General features: G+C 59.3%; 1 protein-coding gene across 3 annotated transcripts; it reads left to right on the forward strand.

Annotated features, from left to right (window-relative positions):
• Positions 1-311: 311 nt before the first annotated feature.
• On the forward strand, positions 312-21,182 carry CA5A (carbonic anhydrase 5A). Of its 3 annotated transcripts, XR_013760551.1 has the most exons (8): positions 313-699; positions 5,887-6,084; positions 13,051-13,169; positions 15,074-15,169; positions 15,289-15,351; positions 18,789-18,944; positions 19,335-19,544; positions 20,015-20,139. XR_013760551.1 is itself a non-coding variant. In XM_079119639.1 (7 exons), exons 1-7 carry the CDS (start codon positions 543-545, stop codon positions 20,156-20,158), a joined length of 876 nt encoding a protein of 291 aa, XP_078975765.1. In that variant the 5' UTR covers positions 312-542; the 3' UTR covers positions 20,159-21,182. The 3 variants fall into 3 exon arrangements, 2 of the variants coding, with proteins under 2 accessions (XP_078975765.1, XP_078975764.1); XM_079119639.1 differs by lacking the exon at positions 19,335-19,544 and having other exon boundaries at positions 312-699; positions 18,846-18,944; positions 20,015-21,182; XM_079119638.1 differs by lacking the exon at positions 19,335-19,544 and having other exon boundaries at positions 20,015-21,182.
• The last annotated feature ends 988 nt before the right edge of the window (positions 21,183-22,170 follow it).

Below are 22,170 nucleotides of genomic sequence, written 5' to 3' on the forward strand. Positions count from 1 at the left end.
CAGTTGTGTCTATTTAGTAGAAAGAGGGGCCTCGAGGCTGCCCAGCCGCCCGGGGCAGGTGGGCCACCTCTCAGCTGCTGCATCCTCAGGGTCCTGCAGCTGGCCCCCTCCTGTGCCTTCACCCCTACTGTCCAGACTCACAAACACCACTGGAGCCCTGTGCCTGCTGCTGAGTGTCCCTGGCTCCAAACCAGGTCAACACTGTAGGGGACAGGGACTTTGCCCTGGCCCCTGCTCTCAGGTCCTCCCCTATGCTCACAGCAAGTTTCTAACTCCCTGTTGGACTCACCAAGCTATTTACCAGACCAAAGCACAATGACCTGAGCAGCATGTCCCCAGCGAAGGCCACTTGTCCACATGCAACCACTCAGAGCCAAACCACACGCCATCCAACAAGCTAGGATGGGCACAGATTGAAATTTAACCACCCATCTCAGGGGTTTGGATGAACTCCTCAAAGAGGAGAGTATACCCCACTCACAACTGTCCCGACCGAAACAAGTTCCCACGGGGAACCACCCTCCTTGGGGGACAGGCCGGGGATGCTCAGGGTCACAGTGCTGGGGAGGGACCCCTGCAAGCCCTCAGCTGTGCCCTTCTTGGTCAAGCAGATGTGGGGAGCTCTCCAAGGCCGGACAGCCGGGCCAGCACAGTGGTGCCCCCAGCGTCCCTGCACTCAGGGAAGTCAGAGCAAGGCTGGTGAGTAGCCTGCAAATCCCCGGGTGCCTCAGCGTCTGGAGGGTTCCGGGGAGTTTCCAGAACGGGTGCGTCGCAGGCGGGCCGGCCTGGACTGAGGCCGTGCTCGCGGCCCTGAGGAGTCATCACCCTCCACTTCCTGGGCTGTCAGGAGGGTGCCTTGCTGGGAGCTCTCGACCTTGGACAGGCCCCTCTGTACACGGAGGGCCTGCGTCATGGCGCCTACTTGCTGTGCTCCTGCAGGCAGAGGCTGGGCGGGCAGATGGCTGGAGCCATAGCAGCGACCCTGGGAGGGGAGCCGCCCAGCTTCGCTGAGCCTCGTCTCAGCACCCACACAGCAGGCAGGCTAGAAGTTGCCTCCCGGCATGGAGGGCGACAGGCGCGTGGAAAGCCCAGCACGCACCAAACTCTGGGTGGACACGGCCAGCCTGATGTTGAACCCCAGCTAGAACCACAGGAGCCCTTGGCTCTGGCTGGTCCAGCTGGGAGCAGCTCGGGCCTGTGGTGGGGGCACGTGGCTTGAGGGGACGCCATCCCTGGGTGTTCCTGGTCCAGCTTCAAGAGGACTGTAGTCAGGGGCTGCTCCGAGGCTCAGAGAGTGGAGGCCGAAGGGTCTTCCAGGAGTCAGCCTGGAGAGGAAGAGCAAACACCGCCAGGCCATGTTTGCACCCCACTCAGAAGACTGGAGCAGAAGCCGCATTACCCCGTCCACTCTCCATCCCCAATCCCTGTCCCTTCAGCAACACGGACGGGGGTGGCCAGAGCAGCAGCAGCAGCAGGGCCCATCCCAGAGGGAAGGAGAGAAAGTGGGTCTCCCCTGGGGCCCCAGTGCTGACCCTAGAGGTGACTGCCATGCACAGCCTGGCCCAGCCAGGACGCTCTGCTCCTCGCACATGAAGCGTGTCTGCGCCACTCGGGCTTTCCACACAGTCCTGTCTTGAACCACTGCTCTGCACCCTGCTTTTTGCCTGAAGTGCACACTCCTTCAAACCTGCCCGCTCGTCTATTCTTAGCACAGCCCTCAGTAGCACCAGAACACCTAGATCAGAAAGCTGGCCCTATCGCTTTGTAGCTCTGTGCCGCTGGACAAGTATCTTAACCTCTCTGAGCCTGAGTCTCGTCATCTGTACCAGGTGGTTAATAACGGTATTCACCGCACAGCATTGTTGGAAGAACGAAATGAGGCATTTCTTGGAAAGGCATAAGACAGTGCATGGCCAAGTGAGTGCCCACCACAGGGCAGCTACTGCTGTGGCCACGCAGGGCAAGCATGGGTCCTTGCGCCAGCGCAGGGTGACCTGGCAGCCGGCTTTGAGCTGCCGCCGTCTGTACTCCACATGCACATGGCTCTGTGCACTGCGTTGGAGACAGTGGACTCCACCGGTGGTGCTGTGGCCCGGAACCCGCCGTGGAGAAGCCCTGCTCTGCCCAGCTGTCAGAGGCCCTTGCTGAGCAGGAGGCTGGTGTCCTCTCGGCCCGTGTTTTATTTATTGGCATCACGCGGAGCGTTTCATGGCAGGGGCGCGGGGGTTGTGACTCAAGTAATGGAAAACCCCTGGTGGTTTGGCCTGGAGAGAGAACTCGGAATGTCGAGAAATGGCGTTGGGTCAGTTTGTGTGGCAGTGCGTGCGGGGCCACCTCTGAACACATGCATGCCACTCCTGTCTGTGGTCAGTGGTGGAGCATCCGCACCACGGTGATTGGCGGATGCGACCAATCTGAGGTCCGATCCCCGGGAGAGCCGTGGTCCAGCCCCACCCCTTGCTGCTGCGCATGCTGACGTGCCTGCCTGAGGAGGTGTCTGTCACCATGTCTGTGGGCCCTCTGGGGCTTGGCTCACCAGGCCTGCTGGCTGGCTGGGTGCCCACCTGTGGGTCCAGCGTGCTCAACATGTCCCTGCTCCTGCCCTGGCCAGCGGCCACCTGAGGCAGTCTTCTTGTGGCGGGGGCAGGTGCTCAGCAGCAAGTCTCACCCTGCGAACATCCTTGGCCCTGCTCATGTCAGGCCTGCTCACATCTTTTGTCACAGCAGGTCACCAGCTGGCGAGCCCAGGGGCAACGGGGGGCCAGCACTCCTTCTGCGAAGACCAAGGGACAGGAGTGAAGTGTGCTGAACCAGGGTCCAACCCGCACAGGGAGGATGTCTGAGGAGGCCCTTCCTGGCCTTCCGTCATGTGAACAGGAGGCCCCTGGGACAGGGACCTTGGCTTATGACTGGGGCCATGCCCACCCTGAGGGTGGGGCTTTGTGTAGCTGTGTTAGATGACAGAGGTTGTATTTCTGCCACGTCCTGTCTGAGGCCTGCTTCAATGAGCCTGAGGCTGGTCTGCCTGCAGCCGAGGCCCTGGAGACACAGGCCCGAGTAGATGCTTGAGGCCATGGGGTGTGCCAGCAGTGGGGCCTCCTGGCAGGGCCTCCTGCAGGCGTGGGGTGGCGTCCTTCTGTGTGGCTGCAGATGCTGGGACCAACACAGGTGTCTCCTTGTTGGTGGAGCCCAGCAGACAGACCTGACAACATCCACTCTTCCCACATCAGGGAGGCTGGGCTTCCTAGCTGCCCGAGGGCCTCCTCTGATGTCTGGCGTCTTCCAGCTTGGTTTAGACCAAGGCCTGCCCAGCGTTTGAAATGCCCACCGCCTACCCAGGAGGATGGGATGCAGCTGGGGCTTGTGGGTGGACTGCACTGAATCCTGCCTCATCGGGTGTGGTCAGGACTTGGGCTGCTCTGAGGTGCTCTTTGGAGACCATGGAAGACCAGGTCTGCTGGTGTTGCTCTGAATTGAAGCCAAAGCCGGAGGAAGACCATGGACAGGGCCCCGCGTGGCTGCTACAAAGCTCGCCATCCACTTGAGAAGCCCCAGGGGGTGTGTCTCTGAACCCCAGGACTGGCCGCTCCCTTGGGCAGCCTTGGCCACTGCTCTGTGGCCCGCAGCATCTTTGCTGGGTGTGAGGCAGGAGCCAGGGGCCAGTGTGCGTTGGCACCTGTTACATGCATGGAGTGTCACGGTAAGTCCAGGTGCCACTGTCTTAGCTGACCTTGGCAGGCCTGCTGCCTTGTGCCCCATGATGCACTGTTATCCTCGCCCAGGCACGAGGAGACTGCGGCTGGGAAACAGGAAGCAGGTGGAGCGGGCTTTGGGGCCTACAACGTTTCTGCCTTCGCACGGCGTTCAGAGCATTTAAAACGGCACTTCAACTCTGGGAGGCTTCGCGTGAATTCTGTATTTTTATCTCCTCTTGAAAGAACCAAAGGTCTGGGCCAGGGCTCTCACTGCCCAGGCTGAGAGTGCTGCCCATCAGGTGCGCCCCAGGGCCCCCACCATCCCCGCCTCGCCCGCCTGCTCCCTGCAAGGTGAAGGTCATGCTCACCACGCCTCCTCATTTACAGACCTTGCCTTGAAATGTGGCCACCTCAGCAGGAAACCAGACACGCGATTCTAATGGTGGAATTTCAGGCCTTGGGATGGTTTGAGGAGAGGGTAGGGGTGTCTTCCACGGCCAGCTGAGAAGAGCAGGGCAACAGCCAGGGCAGCCAGCGGCCGTGTGGGAGACGCGAGAAGGCCGGGTCTCAGTGGGGTTCGTGTCCTGGTCTGTAAAGGGCAGGGAGGCCAACCATGCCAGGGGCCATTTGCCAGACACACGCGCCTGTCAGAGGCCATGTAAGAGCGGGCGCAGGAGGGAGCAACAGGCCCTGCCCATGTTCCCATGCAGAGACGGACAGCCACGCTACCACGCACGTCAGCTGGGGCAGGAGAACCAGGGAGCGAACCAGAACCTGAAGCAGCAGGCCACCCGCTGCCGTCACCAGCACCATCGTTCCCACAGGAAGGATGCCAACACCGTGAAGCAGAGCGGAGACGATCTTAGAACCAGCACTCTGTACTTCCACGATCTGTGTTTGATTCAGAAGTAGGATGCACCCCAGTGATCTCTGATGATTACTTGTTAAGCACCACCTCCTAAGAACAATTTGTCAGCGTGTTAAAGAACAAAACACGTTAGCCATTAGACTCTCAGGCTGGGAGAGACGTTCCCAATGGGGCTATAATTCTTGATTCCTTGTTTTCTAGAGTTTTGCAGAAGATGCCCTTTGACCCACAACTCTGTTACTAGGAGTTTATAAGAAAGAAAATAACCCAGATCAGTGTACAGAGAACTAATACAAACTTCATTACAGCTGTTTAAAATTATAACAAGTTGGGGAAATTTTAAATATCATCACTAAAGAATTCATTTTAAAAATTACGGCATAACCAGGTGTGGCAGTGAATGCCTGTAATCCCAGCGGCTCAGGAGGCTGAAGCAAGAGGATCATAAGTTCGAGGACAGCCTCAGCAACTTAGTGAGGCCCTAAGCAGTGTGTAATGGAAGTGCGCCACTAAAAAGAAATCTTTGGGCTGGGGGTGTCACTCAGTGGTTAGCACTTGCCTAGCAAGTAAGAGGCCCCGGATTCATCCCAGCACTGCAAATAATAATAATAATAATAATAATAATAATAATAATTGCATGAATGTTATTTCACTAAGAAACGAGCTCTTGGTGTGAACTGAAGACCATGTGCTTACCAAATAATATGCAGAATAGGATCCTCATTTATTTTGTTCATTAAAAAACAACCAAACCCAAACCTCTCTATGAAGACATTTCCCCAGAAAGCACCCTGCGCCCTTGTAGTGGCCACAGCCAGCTTCTTTTTCTCCTACAAACCTTTCTGCATGTCCTGGAATATTCTAGATTCGCGGATCTTACTTTAAGATCAGGCTTGGGAGGCTGGAAGGCAGACCTGACGCGAGGATCCCGCTCTACTGAGCTTTCCTGCGGCTGCCTGTGGCCCCTCCGAGGGCTGGGGTGCAGGAGGGCATCCTGTGACCCTTCCCACGGGACAGGGGCCCACGGCGCTGTGGCCTGCCGGGCTCCCTGTGGCCACACTCTGGACAATGAGCACACAGGGTCAAGACCCGCCTTGCGTATGTAGGCAGAGTCACCACTCCAGGTGGGAAGGAGGCTCCAAGTCTGGGAATGGTCCAGAGGGCACGAGTGAAGGGCCCCGGGCAGTACACAGGGCTAGCACCTCGTAGCCTGGAGACCACTGGGCTCCTTGCTGGGCCTGTTTTCCCCTGAGCAAGGCCCTGTTCTGTGTCCATCTCCTCCATCCAGCGCCTCACTCAGGGTCTCTCTCCCTGTGTCCCTAGGGCATCCCTGCTGGACAGGCCAGGTCTCCAAGTCAGGTGGCACCAGGCAGTCTCCCATTAACATCCAGAGGAGAGACAGTGTCTACGACCCCCATCTGCAGCCACTGAGGGTCTGCTACGACCCGGCGTCCTGCCGGTGCATCTGGAACACTGGCTACTTCTTCCAGGTAGAGTTCGACGATGCTGCTGAGCAGTCAGGTGAGTCTGTCTGAGCTGGAGGGCTTTCTCCTCTTCTGTTGCACCGTCAGTGGGTCACAGGCTTAGGGAGGGGGATGACAGCAGCGTATTTCCTCCTGACGCTGTGTCGGCAGGGAACCGGAGACCCAGGAGGACAGAGGGAAGGGCTCCGGGGACAGGGAGATGGTGCTGCCTTGAGGAGGGGAGTCCTCTTCACCTGCCCCAACGCAGGTGAAGCAGCTCCTTCCTGGGAAGGAGGAAGAGGAAAGGAGCCAAAGGAGAATAGTAGGTCTGCAGGCCTCTGGGGCTGGGCGGAGGCCAGAGCCAGGCTGCTCGGTGGGAGCGCTGGGGGTCAGAAAGTGGTTTCCCAGGTGAACCAATGGAGAGTGGGGCTGGGAAGAGTCACAGGCCCCTGAGTCAGAGCCCGAGGTCCCCACCCACGTGCCCCTGTGCCCTCCTTCCTCTCCTCCCAGCAGCCTCTGGGTTCCTTGCTATGCATTACCGTATTGATTATGGTTTCTTTCTGGTGGCAAGAGGCACATGCACACCTCAAACTGGCTTAAGCAAAGAAGAGAGAGATTTGTTGATGCAGATCCAGAAAAGGCCAGGTCTGGGCCAAGTCCAGGTTGTGCAGCAACACTGCCCAGAATCTCAACAACCTCTCTGGGCTCTGCTCTTCCTGGTGGACTCAGCTAAACCACGGCCCTCCTGATGGTGGCTGCCACTCAACCTCCCACAGAGCAAAGCAGCAGAGACCCCTCCGTGCCAGTCAGCCACAGTCCTGGGCTACAGCTCCAGGCCCAGCCTGGGTCACCGCATGGGTTGAGCAGATCACAGTGACTCTGGCCATCCCGAGGATGACCCAGCCCTGGAGCAAGCTGGCCAAGAGTGGAGGAAGGGGGCTCCCCCAGGACAGCAGGAATTTCTGAGGAAGAAGGAGGTCCCCAGGACTTTGAGGCCTCCGTTTGCATAAGTCACTGTATACCAGGTGCACAGTGACCCACCTGTTTCCAGAGTGTCCCTGATGTCAGGCCTCCCACACTGTGTGTAGGTATTTCAGTCTGTAAGACAGGCCCAGGCGAGCTTTGAGGAGCCCTGCTGGGTGCTGACCAGCCGTGGCCGACACTGCCCGGGTGGGAAGACCAAGTGCACGATGCAGTGGTTTCCTCTGGTCAGCCATCAGGGGCTGGCACCTTGAGCGCTCCTTTTAAGTCACCTGATACACTCACTGGGGAGGCCACTGCTCTCTGCCAGCAATCCTCGGCCACCATTCTCCACGGCGCAGTGCCAAAGTGGCCTCCTCAAGAGCTCAGTTAGCTTGACACTCAGGCTCGGAACGCAGCACGTGTCCCTGGGGGACCTGGCTCCACACCGTGGACTGGGGCTGCTGTCCCCAGAGACTGGCTCCACAGTCCAGGGGAGGCATTGGGTACACCCTGTACACATGCCATGTCCATTTTGTAAAGACTGAAACATCCAGCGCCTGAGGCGCCCCTTGCCTGGCCACCGCAGGCTCCTTGTGGCCCCCAGCCCACGTCTTGTGGCTCCCTTGCCTACACTCTCTGTCCAGCTACGTGGAATGTCCATCTGTCCGTGCGGCCTGCTCTCCTGCCACCTGTTGTCCTCCCTTCCTGGCACCATCTCCATCGTCACCTAACAGACTCTCCTCAGGGCTCAGCTGGGACCTGACCCCCACAGGAGGCTGTCCTTGTGCCCTGGCCAGTTTAGGTCCTGGCCAGCGCCCCACCTTGCCTGGCATAACACTCCCGACACTGTGTTCCTGTTACTCCCTCCTTTGTCCCCAGAGAGCACGGGCTCTGGAACAAACGTCATTCTCCCCATCCCCCCACTACTGAGCATGTGCGCAACTTGGGCACCGAGTGAATGGTGTCCTCCTTCACACGACCGCGCCGGCCAGAGCATTCCGATGGACAACTTCCTGAGGTGTGCTTCTCCGTCAGTGTCGGGGGTGGTGGCTATTCCAGGCAATGGCACGTCTGCCTGGGCGACAGTGGCAGTGACCCCAGGGATGACGATGATATCAGCGGTCATGACGACAGTGCCACGCTTGTGCTCTCACTCACGTGGGGACCCGGCCAGGCAGCACTGCGGCTTGACCTTTGCCTTGTTCCCATGAAGACAGAGCAGACCTCACCGCGGGGCACCAGGGGCTGGGCTCGGTCCACCTGGCTTTCAGACCAGGTGACACGTGGCCTCAGGCCAACTCCTGGGGCCCACCAGCTCCTGTTCTGGAGTTCTGGTGGGGCCCTTGTCCACTCCAGCACAGGCAACAGGCTGGCCCCGCTGGGCCTGGGAGGGTTGCAAAGACCTTCCGGCACAGGAGCACAGTCGTCCCTTGCCCTGTGCTCGGCAGCCTGGAACACCGGATCAGCCCAGGTGGCACCGCGTGCTATTAGGTGGGAATTTGCAGTCTTCCATCTTGTTTTGTTTTTAGCAGGTCCAGGGATTGAACCCAGGGCACTTCACCCCTGAGCCACAGCCCTGGCCCTTTTTATTTTGAGACAGGGTCTGGCTAAGTTGCTGAAGCTGGCCTTGAACTTGGGATACTCCTGCCTCCGTCTCTCCAGTAGCTGGGACGACAGGCGCGCACAGCACACCCACCTTCTTTCATACTAGTTTTGAGCCTTACAGCAGGGGCGCCCGCCCAAAGCCCGCTTATTCTGGTAAACCCTGAACCGCGGGCAGGCGTGTACCTGTCAGCAGCTAAGGCAGCAGAGGCGGTGCGCTCGGAGGCCACAGGGCGGCAGGGAGCCGGCTGACTGCCATGCAGTGTTGCTGGGAGGGTCGGGCACTCACTGACGCAGGTGCCCAGGTGCGTGTCCTCCACACCATTGCACCAGATGCACCTGCTGCTGGGCTGACAGCCACCATGCCACTAAGGACAATCCCACTGATGTCGGGTGTGGAGGCTAGGCTGGCACGCTAGAGCCCTTCTCGTGACTTGCCTCTTTTTGAATTAAAGGCATTTCCCTGAAACCGAACAGCACTATGGAAATTCAGTTAGAAGTCATTTTATCTGAGTCTGTAGCCTTACAGTGGGTTCTAACTTACTGACAAGCAAAGTTGTGGCATTTGGCTTGAACCCTGCTTTGAAAGCTGGAGGATCCGGCAGAGCCGGCTCGGGTCACTGGGGACCTGGGCAGGTGACAACTGCCCTGGCCCTCAGTCTCCTCATTGCAGTTAGGCTGCTCTGCGGGTCATTGTGAGCAGTCTCTTGGGGACACAAAGGTCCCTGCACAGTGCCCGGGGAGAGGTGTTCCATACCTGCCAGTGAGCAGCACGCACAGCACGTGCTGAGCATTCTCCACCACAGGGACCGCATGAGCCATGGAGGGCACACAGGACCCAGGACATGGAGACCTGGCCAGTGAGAAACTAGGATCATCCCTGCTTTACAGAGGGGGAAGGGAAGGCTGGGAGGGGTGAAATTCCTGGCCCCGGATCACAGTTTAGAAGCCAGCTCTGCATCTGAGCCAGGTGTGCCTGCAGACCCAGTCCTGACCACCCTACCACACTGCTACCGAAAGCCACAAAACAGAGTCTTCCAGTCTTTAAATAAACACACTTAAATTAAAAAAAACACACACACACACACACACACACACACACACACACACACTTGCCATTTGGCCTGCGGCTGTCTTTGCCAGTCATTTCTAATTTTGGAAACATTGTTACAGCGAGAACATTCTGTTCCAACTTGAAAGTGCCCAAGCTATCCAGTCCGATCACCCTCCCTGGTCACCGCTCCCTGATTTTAGCCTGCAGAGGCTCCTTCTGACCCTTCCTTCTGCAAGGCGCCCTGTGGCCCACTGTCAGATTCCTGGTCTGGTTCCACTTATTTGCCACCAGGGGGCGCTCCAGTCTGGCCCAAGTCCCGTGAACCCTGCAGTCCCTTTCCCTAGCGGGAGTCTCTGCTGGAGGCAGCAGGCCTCTCGGGCTCCCCCGCAGCAGAGCTAGCGCCTGTGTTTGTATTTAAATATACAGCAGGTTTTCGTTGTTGTTTTATTTTGCTTTTTGGTGTGTGTGTGAGCTTGCAGAGTCCCCAGCCCAGGGTGACCACTGTTTCAGTCAAGACCCTTGCTTACATGCAAGGCCACAGACACCAGCCTGAGGAAGAACAGGCCCTGTTAAACAGGAACATCTCTTGCCATGGACAGGTGCCAAGGATCCCAAAGATAGACCTCCACTGATGTTTTCTTACCTAAATGGTCAGCGCGTTTTACTGGTGAGAGGCATTTCTGTGAAGAATTCTGGGCGGCTTGACGTCAGGGGAGAGTGCTCACAGACCCTGGCCCATGGCGTCCTGCTGCAGGGGCCAGGGCCAGCTTTCCAGGGTCCAGCCCAACCTGCAGGGCTTCGCCTGCCTGAGGAGAGCAGGGCTCAGCTCTCTCCTGCACCTTCCTGTCCCTGGGCTCCGTCTGCTCTTTGCTTCTTGGTCAGTCTAGAGGTAACTCCTTGATCTCTTAATCCCAGGGTTCAGGCCCTTGGGGATAGAACCGGCCTCAGAGCCAAGCCTGTCCTCTGCCTCTGTACGTGGCGGAGCCAGAGCGCACAGCGGTCCCCTCCAGGAAAGGAGGGCTGCGATGACTGCCGGGAGGCCCTTGCTGGTGGAAGAACAGCAGCATCCAGCTGGTGCAGGGCCCATGCTTCAGGGGACGTCATCCCTTTGGGAGACCGGCTATGTGCCTACCCAGAATCCTAGCATGTGTGAGCTGGAGGGAATCAGAAGCAACAGCTAGCAACTCCTTTTTTAAAATAGTGAAGGAGCTGAAGTCTTGAATTCGGCTCTGTGAGGTAGAATCAGCACCAGCATCATCACCATCATCTGACAGCATCTCACAAAGTGACATTTTCTCAGTTTATCCTACCAGCAGGCCTCCTTTTAGAGGTGGAGATGCTCTAGCTCAGAGAGGCTAAGCTATCTGCCCAAGGTTACACAGCAGTTGGAGGCAACACCAACTTGCCAATCCAGGTCTTTAAGTACTTTGAGCGTTCTAGGGATTTTCCTAGAAAGCCTAGACCATTCCCAAGCTGCCGGAAGAAAGGAGAAGTTCCACTGCAACACACAGACCTGCTGCCGGGTGACCGAGTGGACACAGAAATCAATGAACTGACCATTCCCACTCCTTCCTACACCTGCAAGCATCCACGGGCACCTTCAAGGACCCTTTCTTGAACTAAGTGCTGATGAAAGAGTGGCGAACCTGGGGGAGATGGAAACAGAAATGGACCCTGACTCGGCCTTGTCGACTCATCCCCCAGAGTGTCCAGTCCAGCTGGTCCAGGGCGTCAGCGGAACATCACTATTCCTGCCTTCCGGGCACTTCCACCGTAGAGACAGTGCAGTCACCCGGGACCGTCCCGTGGTCCCTCCAGCTCACCCTCATCCCTTCCCGCAGGGACCCAGGACGGCAGGCACAAGAAAGGCTGCGTCCTATGGCTCCCCGACGTCCTTAGGTCAGGTTTTGACTTTGAAGGACCAAGTGGAAACACACTGGGCTGGCATCGGGCGGGAAGGGGAACCCACTGCTGTCGCTGCACACCTGGGGCTGCTCGTCAGCATCCTCAACAAGTTCAAGCCAAGCGCAAAGCGGTGACTTATTTCCCTCCACGGCCAAAGCCCCTCCTGCAGTAAGAGCCCTGGGCCACGTGGCTGGCAGGGCTTGCTCCCCACCTCCGCCTCACCTACAATGGCCCCCTCCTGGGCACCGTGCCTCTGCCACCAACAGATGGGCCTCTGCGCGCACACGGTCTTACCTATGTGTTGGGGGAAGGATGTTTCTGCACATTTTCTAAAAATTCCGATGTAATTCATCTGTGTACTTTGAAGAGGGAGCTGGTTGTGCAACCGCGGGATTAAAGTGGGGACTGCGATGTTCTGGACCAACAGCCTGGCTTTTAGGTGAAGAGGGGGCAACGCGCACCTGACCAGGCTCTTCTGGCCCCAGCCGTCAGCCAGCCGCTCGTGGCTCACACTTCAGTGCCTTCTGCTGTGAGTACTTTTCCTGGGGACAAATGAACAAGCCCCTAGCCCGGGGCATTGGATGCTCCGTGGCATCCTTCCCCCGGTGACTTTTCCCCTGCCCTTGCCGCTCAGGGAGCCGGCACCAGCGAGGCCCTGGGAGGGCCGTGTGGAGCAGCCTAGGTGCAGGTGGCGCCAGGCACCATGAGGCTGCCTGAGCCACACCTCAGCTCTGCAGCAAGCACCCGCATGTGGCCACCCCAGGGCACCTGGCGCTCCCTCCCACTGAAAACGAGACTGTCGCTACATCAGCAGCAACTGATGCATCACGTCCTCCGGAGTCTGCTACAGTGCAGATCCCCAGCCCTGCCTGGACGGTGGAGCCTGTCTCTGGGGACGGCAGCCCCAGCCCACAGCGTTGAGCCAGGTCCTCCACTGACACATGGTCTGTTTTGGGCCTGAGTGTCAAGCTGGCTGAGGTCTTGAGGAGGCCACACTTGGCACCATGGCAGTGGAGAATGGCGACCACGGCAGGTCTATCAGGTCACTTAAAAGGAGTGCTCCTGAGCCCTGGTTTGGTGGTAGGCCTAGATTAAGCAGGGCTCTATGGGATCAGGTTTGGGGGCAGAACGTGTTCACTGAAAGGCCTTGCTCTTGGTGATAGGAGTTCAACTTCCTTTTTAATTACAGAAAATCCTAGAAACCCTGTGGGACGGTGTGCCTTTGTCCCCTGCAGGAGGTTGAGGCCCTTACTCCCACCTGCAGGCAGGTGCGGTGCCTGCATGCATTCAGGCATTTTCTGTGAACCTAGGTGGACCTGTGCTGGCGAGTGACAGGCCGAGGTGACCAGAGCAGACGAAAGCCTGCCTCTCACGCAGCCTGCTCTCAGCTTGTCGTCCCAACAAGGCACCAAAATCTGAGTGACACTACAAAACACAGAGGTGCCGCGGGGCGCGGGCACCCCCACCCACGAGCACAGGAGTAGCTGCTCTCATTCGCAGGGATCAGCGGCGGCCCTTTGGAAAACCACCACAGACTGAGGCAGTTCCACTTCCACTGGGGAGCAGCCAACGAGCGGGGCTCAGAGCACACCGTGGACGGCCACGTGTACCCGGCAGAGGTTCGTGGTCTTCCTCCAAGCGGCACATGTTCTGGTGTTTTCCATGTGCCAGGCTCTCCTGCAGGGTGCCAGCATCCCAGGTGCCCAGGCGTGAGGCATTTCCTGGGACCCAGGACTTCCAGTGCTCCGGGTAGCACAGTTAGCACCACCACACGCACTTTATCACACCCTTGTCCACGGGGGAGGGTGCTGTAGGCATGCTCAGGGAAGAGGAGACCGAGGGTCTGAATAGTTGTGACCATGCATCACAGTGGGGTGGTCAGTGGTGACTTACCGACACAGAAAGAATTAGACCAGCATCCATGAGGCTGCCGTTCCCACCCTGTGAGCACCACACTGCCAAGTCCACCTTGTCCCCCCCCGTCCCCACTGAACCTGAATCCCTGTGCCTCCCAAGTGACAGGTCAGTTTTGGTTCATCCTGTGGTGGGGGAACTCCCAGCGACCACATCCCAAAGCGCCCCCGGGGCCTGTGTGCCTGAGCTCTGTCTGCCGCCAGCTGTGCTTTCGCACACAGGGCCGCGCAGCGCGGGCTGTGCTCCTCCTCCCCCTTCAACCTTCCTTTCACATAGTGGCCCATGTCTGCCACTTGTCCTTAGGGTAACAAATGAGAGAGCGGGGCACCCACAAGGGCTCTCTCCGAGTCAGGCGAGCCGGCTCCCTGCTGGCCACCTCTGGGGCGTGGAGCTCAGGGGGGAGGCAAACCTCGCTGCTAAGATGGGGTCGATGAAGGGAGATGGCTCAGCCGGGGCCCATGGGCCCCACCATCTCCATTTCTAGGGCTTCGTGCCCCAGCCCAGGGGAGCTACAGGCGGGCAGGGTTAGACAACACCCTGCCATCCCGAGGCACATGGCCAGGAACGCTGGCACCTGCTGGGGTGAGGTACTTGAGGAGCACATGGGCCCAGTGCCCCCAGCAGAGTCCAGTGCTGGCAGAGAGGGCTCGTCAGCACCCAGGAGCCCGGGGCTGCTTGCCGGTCCTTGGGACACTCAGCTGAGGCCACTTCCAAGCCAGGCGCTTAGCAGAAGCAGGAACAGCTGCCCCTCGGCACTGCCGGGCACTGGCCCCAGCGCCCTCTTGGACAGCAGGACCCGCAGGTGTCAGGCCCGTCCTGCACTCGGTGGTGGTGTGCACAGAGCCTGCCCTCCCCTGTGAGCTCTAGGCCACCTCCAGGTCACCTGCGACCTAGCACACAGAAGTGCCGCCTCATAGTGCCATATCGTGTCCATCAGCGAATAACGACACCAAAAGTGGTGCTTGTTCTGCAGACGCAGCTTTTTGATCAAAGGTCTTTAATCTGCAGTGGGCTGACCCTCAGTGCAGAACCAGGGTGGGAGGGCCAACCACACAGAGGCCAGGCCCCTCCTGGGGAGGCCACACGCCCCTGGATGCCAGTCCTGCCTCCCACTCACTCTTTCCCTGCCCACCCCGCGCCCCAGGGCAAACCCTGTCTCCTGCCAGCTCTGATGTGGAGTTGGGCAGACGCCCACCATCCCAGATCCATTTTCCTACATCAGAAACGGAAGGAGTGTTAAATAAAGACACAGGTGAGGTTCACAGTGGGCCTCCAGGGTCAGGAGGAGGCGCAGCATTTGGGGCACACTTACACTATGCTTTCGTCCTGTGCTGGACCTGGCGATGGTCATGCAGGGGAACGCAGAGGCAGCAAATGACCGAATAAACGGCCCTGTTCTACCTTAGTTACAGCAGCTCTCCCTGGCCTCCCGTGCCTGTGGCCTTGTCAAGCACCTGGGAGCCCCAGGGTGCCCGTGGGGCTGGCTTCCCGCATGCCAGGCAGCCGTACATGATTTGTTAAAGTGACAGAAATGGCCCTGGTCAGTCAGACCGAGGCCAAGCATTCCCAGCCGCGTCCTGACAGGCTCACACCCTGCCCGCTGTTTCAGCTGCACTTAGTTCACTGGAACTCGGCGAAATACCCAAGTTACAAGGACGCTGTCCTGGGAGAGAAGGGCTTGGCCGTGCTGGGCGTGTTTCTGAAGGTAAGGGCCTCCTGCAGGGCTGTCTGCAGGGCCCCAGGCAGGGCTGGCGGCCCCTCTCTCCCGGCCCCTTCACAGGGAGGCGTGTTCTCGGCGCTTGCGACTGTGTCTGTGCTTTGCAGGTGGGGGCCCATCACCAGGCCCTGCAGAGGCTGGTGGACATCTTGCCGAAAATAAAGTACAAGGTGAGCTGGACGGGCGGACTGTTCAGAGGAGCCACTAGCTGGCAGGGAGAGTGCAGCGAACGAGGAAGCGAGGTGGGTGGGGGGCACCAGCCTGTGCTGGGCCTTGGGGGGGCGCCCATTGGGTCCTGCCTGGCTCTGGGAGGCCACCCCTCCCCTCAGGGACTCGCAGACTGAGGTGTTCCTGCTGCGGTGCAGACCCAGATCCTCCTCAGAAAGTGCATCTGCTGGCCGATTGGGGTTTCCCGGGATCAGGCAGCTTCTGAGAGTCGGACACAGCTGCCCGCCCGTGGAACTGCGTTACCATTCCTCTTTCAATAGCTTTGCTCTTAGAGATCTTCAGCTTTGTCCAAGGAAAGGACATCCACTGGCCCTAAAGTCCCTTTAAAGCAAATTGAAACCTCCCTGCCAACATGAAGAGGATCATTGACCTGTGGTCCACCCAGCACGCTCTGGAAGGGACTGGACTCAGATCGCCCTGTCCAGGAGAACACAGGGCCCCGAGAAGGCAGGGAAGCTGCGGAGCAGCCAGCAGGCCCAGGGCAGGCCCCGGCTAGCCCTGCATGTCCCCACAGGTGACCCTTGCACACCTTGGTCACTGGCATGGCAAGAAAGACGACGAGGATAACAATGTTGCTTTTCTCCAAGATCAGCCCAGAAAGGACTTGGATGGAGAGGTGGAAATTCCAAAGAACGGGGTTTATTTATTCAGTACCAAACAAAAGAGTCCCGAGGAGGAAGGAGCCACGGTGGCCGTCCGGCCTGGCGGGGCACTTCCACCTGGCCACAATGCCGAGTGCCGCACATGAAAGCCGCGGCTGGCCCTTCCTTGCCAGCTCGAGCCTTTTATCTCGCTCTCACGCCTCCTCCCCCGATGCTGACCTCCAAGCCAGCATCACCCAGACTGGGGCCCGTCACCCCCACTGAGCACACCATCAGAGGGCCTCAAGGCCAAGGTGCCGGCCCGCGCCAGAATAAACCTGGGGCGCGGATGTTTCCCCCGTGCAGGGTGGGTCCCCGCCCCGTGCAGGGTGGGCTCCACCTCTTGGTGGGAAGGAAAAGAGCTGGCTGCACAGCACTGTTTGCTCAGGGGTCTGTTTCCTTCCTGGAAGTCTGCAGAGCCCCTCTCCCTGGGCTGACGCAGGGAGACCGGGCTTGGGGGCTGTTGGGCAAGTGCTCTGTTCTGGTTCCCATGCTGACTCTGGGCCGGCCTCCCCCATGAGAACAAGGCTTTGACTCCAGAGAGGAGAGGGCTTTAGGAGGTAAAAGGCCAGCCCTGGAGGGCTCCATAGGCCTGGGACGGCCCTGAAGGCTATCTGGCCCAGCGTTGCCAGTCTGCAAGCCTAGGACTTCCACCGCAGCACAGTGCACAGGGGAGCCCCTGGCTGAGCCCCGGTTCCAAGGCCTGATCCACCAGTTCTGAGCTGTGTGGCTTTGGGCAAGTGACTCAACCTCTCAGAGCCTCGATGTCCCCGTCTGTGAGATGAAGATGACAACAGGGGCACACCTGGGGTTCCCGATCTCGGGAAGGTCAGTGGCTCCAGGCATGCTGTGACCACATGAAGAGCAGGCCCGCAGCATGCACCCCTGCTGTGTGGCACCGAGAAGAGCTACTCGGTGGCGCTGAGTGGGAGCCTCTGGCTTTGCCAGGGCGAGCAGGCGCCCTTGGGGAGCCCTTGAAACTCCAAGACCACCACCTCGAGGTGGAAACGCGGGGGCAGCACTCTGATGCCCTCACTGGACAGGCGGTGGTAGGAGCGGGCTCAGGGCCGAGGGTCTCCAGTCCCTGCTGCTCGGCAAGCCCCTCCCCAGGACGGCCGCCTGCAGCACCCGCTCCCCGCTGGTGTTCCCAGCTTGGGAGACCAGCCACTTGTCACCACGGCTCCTCCAGGCTGGCTGCCCTGAGCCCCACTGGGAGTGGGGTCCTGGGCACTGGAGCTCTGACCACCAGCAGGGCCCCTGGCGACCCTCCCTGCACCTGCCCTCCCCTCAGGGCCTCCCCAGCCCAGCTTGGGGCAGCCACTTCTGCATGGTGCTGGGCTCAAGGCCATGGCTTCCAGAAAGAGCCAGGTGGACTTGGTCTCCCTCTCATGGCCTGGCTTCCTGAGTCCCCAGTGCCACTGCTGCAACGTCCTGCCCGCCACCCAGCCACAGGCACCTGCCTGGGTTCAAGAGGGGAGACATCACCTCCAGATTTTGATGGGAGGGAAATGACAGCACTTTACATAGATCATCCTTTTAAATTTCCCAAATAGCCCTGTGGGGCTGGTCCTGTGGTTCCTGATCCTTACCTGAGCTGGGAAGCCAAAGCTCAGTAAGGCCAAGGAACTTGCCCTGGGGCACACAGCAAGGAGGCAGAGACAGCTCACAGGCAGACAGCAGGCCGCAGCTGGGACCCTACCCACGACCCCCTGCACCTCCTGCCCCCTGGGCTCTCCACACGCACGTCCAGCGCCCTACCCACCCCCCTCCACCACTGCCCTTGCCCCGGGGTTTTTCCTTTTCTCCCCAAGTTCACGCTCTCTTGCTGAATCACGGGGACTTCCGCAAGCTCCCTGGATCCCACTGTGGGGTGCCCACCCCAGGAAAGTGGGACGCACGGCTTGTGGACCAGGACAGCAGGACACTGGAGTGGGCGCCTTCTTGCAGGTGCCCCCCCCCCCCACATCCTGCCAGGTGCCTGGAGGACGGGCCTGGGCTTGTGGGAGCGTCGTCTGCAGTGGAACAGGATGGAGCACCCACACGCACGCTGACCAGCCCTGAGGACACACAGGGACAGGAGACCGCATGCCCATGACTCCACACACTCAGGACACCCGGCAAAGGCAGACCCAGAGCCAGGAAGCAGGCTGGCATCACCCTGGCGAGGGGTCCACTGCGGGTGGACAGACCAAGAGTGCGGGCTACTCACACTGCGGCATTGAGCCAGCCACAGGAAAACGGGTCTGCGCTTCAGTGCTCGCGGACATTAGCTCAGGGGAATCGGCCAGAACAGCAGACCAGGGCATGGGCTTCCACTCCCGCGAGGTATGTGAGTGGTCAGTGCCAGCCAGAAAGGACGCAGCAAATGGCAGGGCTGGGGAGGGGGTGCAGTGGAGAGATGGGTCGGGTGTGGAGGACGAGACCATCTGGAGACGCCCTGGCAACGCTGCGGAGGGGACCGTGCGGGTGCCCTGAGAGCCGACTCCAGGCCACACAACAGAGCAGTGAGACTCCCTGCTCGGTGACAGAAACCAGTGACTTCCCAGGGAAAGTGGGCCTGGCTGGGAATCTGCTTTGTGTGGAAGGGTCACATTTTCTGGTCCCTGCTTCCCAGTGAGACAGTGGCAGCTGTGCAGCCATGGCCTTGGTCTGGGAACCCACTTCTTCCCACAGAGGTGCTGCCACCCTCCCTCCTGCTCCAGGGCTGGCACTGATGGCCCCTGCTTCTCGCCCCCCAGGACATGCGGGCAGACATGGGCCCCTTCGACCCCTGCCATCTGCTGCCTGCCTGCCAGGATTACTGGACCTACACGGGCTCCCTCACCACCCCGCCCCTGGCTGAGTCGGTCACCTGGGTCATCCAGAAGCAGCCCATCGAGGTGGCTGCCAGCCAGGTGAGCGGGCTGGGACCAGGTCTGTGTGGGCAGTCTCCTCCTGGGCAGGAGCGCCCTAGGGCTCCACCCTCGCGACATGTCTGACGTCCCCGTCCCACACTGGAGGAATCCCGCTCTGTAGGCTGGCTGAGAAGGAGCACAGCTCTCCCTGACACGGCAGTGGTGGGGGCGCCAGTGGGAAGACAGTTGAACCTTCCCAGTCCCCACGCCCCGGTGACTCAGTGTCTGCACAGAACCCGCTCACATCCCCCCACATGCCCTGAGTCTAGATTTTTTTTTTATTTATTTTTTGGTGGTGGTGCTGGGGATTGAACCCAGGGCCTGCACATGCAAGGCAGGCACTCTACTAACAAGCTACATCCCCAGTCCTGGATTATTTTAATACTCCAGGTGATGTAAATGCTGTGTAGATGGCTATCCTGTTGTTCAGGGATGATGGATGACCAGACAGACCATGTCCAGCACAGACAGAACTTTTTGTGGGGGCACAGTTTTTCCCTCTGCATTGGTTGAATCCAAGGATGCAGAAGCCCCAGATGTGGAGGGATGACTGTGCTAGTTATCTGCTGCTGTGTAACAAATAGCTCCCAAATTAAATCAGTAAGTGAGTATGAAAGTAGAGGTCATGTATTTTCTCTCAAAGCTGCTGTGGATCTAGGGGCTGGGTGGTCCTCACTTAAAGTCCCTTGTAGAGTCATAGTCAGATGCCAGTGGGAACTGCTCTTACCTGAAAACTTGGCCGGGGTGGAAGGACTCATGCCCAGGTGCCGGCACACGGGTGCCAGCTGTTGGGTGGGGCCTTAGTTCCTGTCCTCGTGGGCTCTCCACGGGGCTTCCGAGTATTCACAAGGCAGCTGGTTTCCCCCGGAGCAAGTGACCCTAAAGACCAAGGTGGAAGTCGTAATGCCCTCTAAGACCGTCCCTTGCGAGCACCCGCCCTCGCTTCCAGCATACTCTGCACAGGGCCACCCCTGGCCAACGTGGGAGGGGCCTGTGCGAGGCGTGAGGGACCCCCAGGAGCAGGATTGCTCCGTGCCTGCACCAGGACTCTCAGTGGCTCTCTATTCCAGCTCTCAGCCTTCCGGAAGCTCCTGTTCTCCCCATTTGGTGAAGAGGAGGCGTCAATGGCGGATAACTATCGCCCATGTCAGCCCCTGATGAACCGGCGGGTCCGCTCGTCCTTCCAGGTCACCGAAGTGGGAGTGAGGTCTTAGAACCACCGTGTCCACATTAACAGGTAGTGCCAACTCCGCAAGGGGCTGGCTCTGCTTCCCAGGTCCCCCTCTGATGATGTGCGCCTCCCGAATTAAAAGAGAGAAAGCATGGCTCCCGTCCATGTGCAGGGAAAGAAGTCACCACGGTGCTTCCGGGCAGGGACTGCATGCCGGTGTCTGCCAGGGCCCGAGGCAGCAGGTAGAAGGTGGCCCCAGGCCCAGCAGGCCAGCAGCCACCTGGCCGAGGCTGCCCACTCACCTCTCTCAGCTGCACTTGTCCCATCCGCGTGGGGGGTCTCCTCTGTCATCCATCTCAAGGCCACCCAACATCCCCAGGCCACACCAAGACTAGAACTAACACCCTTCTCCCAGATCTAAGTCCCGGGGTCCCCGTGTCCTCAGCCACTGTAACACAGCAGCAGGGACTCGGTGACCTAAGAATGGTGGTGAGCTCCATTCAGGAGGCCAGGGTCTGAGGTCAGGGTGTCTCAGGCCACCTCCCTCCAGGGACTCCAGGGAGCACCGCTCATCTTGCCTTCTCCAGCTTGGCAGCCGCCCGCGCACCTTCTTTCCCCTTCAGATTCCGTCACTCTGACCTCTGCTTCCACCACCCCTCTCCTCACGCTGACCCTCCTGCCTCCCTGGTTAAAGGACCCTTGCGATCACGGGTCCACCAGATCATCCAGGACGAGGTCCTGTCTCAAGATCCTTGACTTGACTCCATCTGTGGGGTCCCTTTTGCCACACAAGGTCACACAGCCAGCCACAGGTTCCAGGATCAGGATGTGGACATCTTTGGGGCCATTATTCCGCTGACCACAGTCTCCAACTGTGAGACCCACACTGAGGAGGGGTGTGGGGCAGGGGCCTGGAAGGGCAGGTGCAGTGGTCCTCTGGTCTTTGCTGGAATGCGCCCCCGGCATGTCCTTGACCTCTGGCTGTGACTCAGCTCCTCTGCACTGTGGGAAGGCAGAGGCCTGGCTGGCTGAGCTGGCCTCCGGGCACTCCACAGGTGTCACTCTGCCGTAGCCGCAGGGCCAGCCGCCACGCAGGCCTCCTGCAGTTGCAGGCCGCCCCACTTCTTGTGCCTTGGGGCTCCTCCCATGCCTCCTCTCGCCCAGCCGCCTCACCCTGCCCCACCCTGCCCCACAGGGCTGGGCCCGCTGCTCTGGCCTCCACCTGGAGTCCTCTGCCCCCATGTCCAGCACCCAGCCTCCTGCCGTCGTGCTCCTGGCTGACCGTTTTCTCCTATGATGGCCACCAAATGTGTTCTGCCTCCTGGAACCTAAGCTCCTATGGGCAAGGACAGTTTGGCCATCAAGGACAGGGTCTGGCACACAGTAGGGATGGGCGCTCAGTAGGCATCTATTACATGAGAGACAGGCGCTCAGTAGATGCCTATTACATGAGTGAGGGTCGCTCAGTAGGCGTCTATTATATGAGTGAGGGGCGCTCAGGAGGTGTCTATTACATGAGCAGCCTCGATGCTCCTGGCAGCTCTTTTCACTGAGGGGATGAGCCCAGCACACACAGCAGTGGCACCCGGTGGGCTCTGGGTCAAGCCTGCCTGCTGGTCCACCCGGTCAATTCCTAAGCCAACAGCTGCCCTGCTGCCTCATAGTCAGGAATTTTTTTTCTGACTACTTGCTTAGATAAAATCTCCATCAGTGTGATATTTTTATTTTATAGCATTAAAATTCTTCCTTTGGGGAAGATGTGGTTCTGCAAACAACCCAACAGAGCTACCTTTGAACCTCACCTTACTGTCAGATGAACAATGGGAAACAGCACAGAAAAAATAAGCAGATGCTCGTGTCCGTGAGGGCACGCGATGAACTCCGTGTCCTGGGAGGTGAAGGGTAAATAGGCACTGTGGTCCACAAATAGCCTCGAGAATCAAAGCGCTGCGCTGCACCTGTGGCTTGCTTTGGCAGCGGCTCGGGCCTTGTTCCCATCACAGACCTTCCTGTGCAGTCCGCCACCGGCAGCCTGGGCTCAGCAGAAGGCAGCAA

Source organism: Sciurus vulgaris (genome assembly GCF_902686455.1).
Source record: "Sciurus vulgaris genome assembly, chromosome: 17".
Taxonomy (NCBI): Eukaryota; Metazoa; Chordata; class Mammalia; order Rodentia; family Sciuridae; genus Sciurus; species Sciurus vulgaris.

Excerpts from the sequence above, each read along its gene's own strand:
- CA5A (XM_079119638.1), top strand. The coding sequence starts at position 543 with ATGCTCAGGGTCACAGTGCTGGGGAGGGACCCCTGCAAGCCCTCAGCT. Across the intron at positions 15,352-18,788 it reads TGCCGAAAATAAAGTACAAG|GACATGCGGGCAGACATGGG; the intron begins GTGAGCTGGACG and ends CTCGCCCCCCAG. Across the intron at positions 18,945-20,014 it reads TCGAGGTGGCTGCCAGCCAG|CTCTCAGCCTTCCGGAAGCT; the intron begins GTGAGCGGGCTG and ends TCTCTATTCCAG.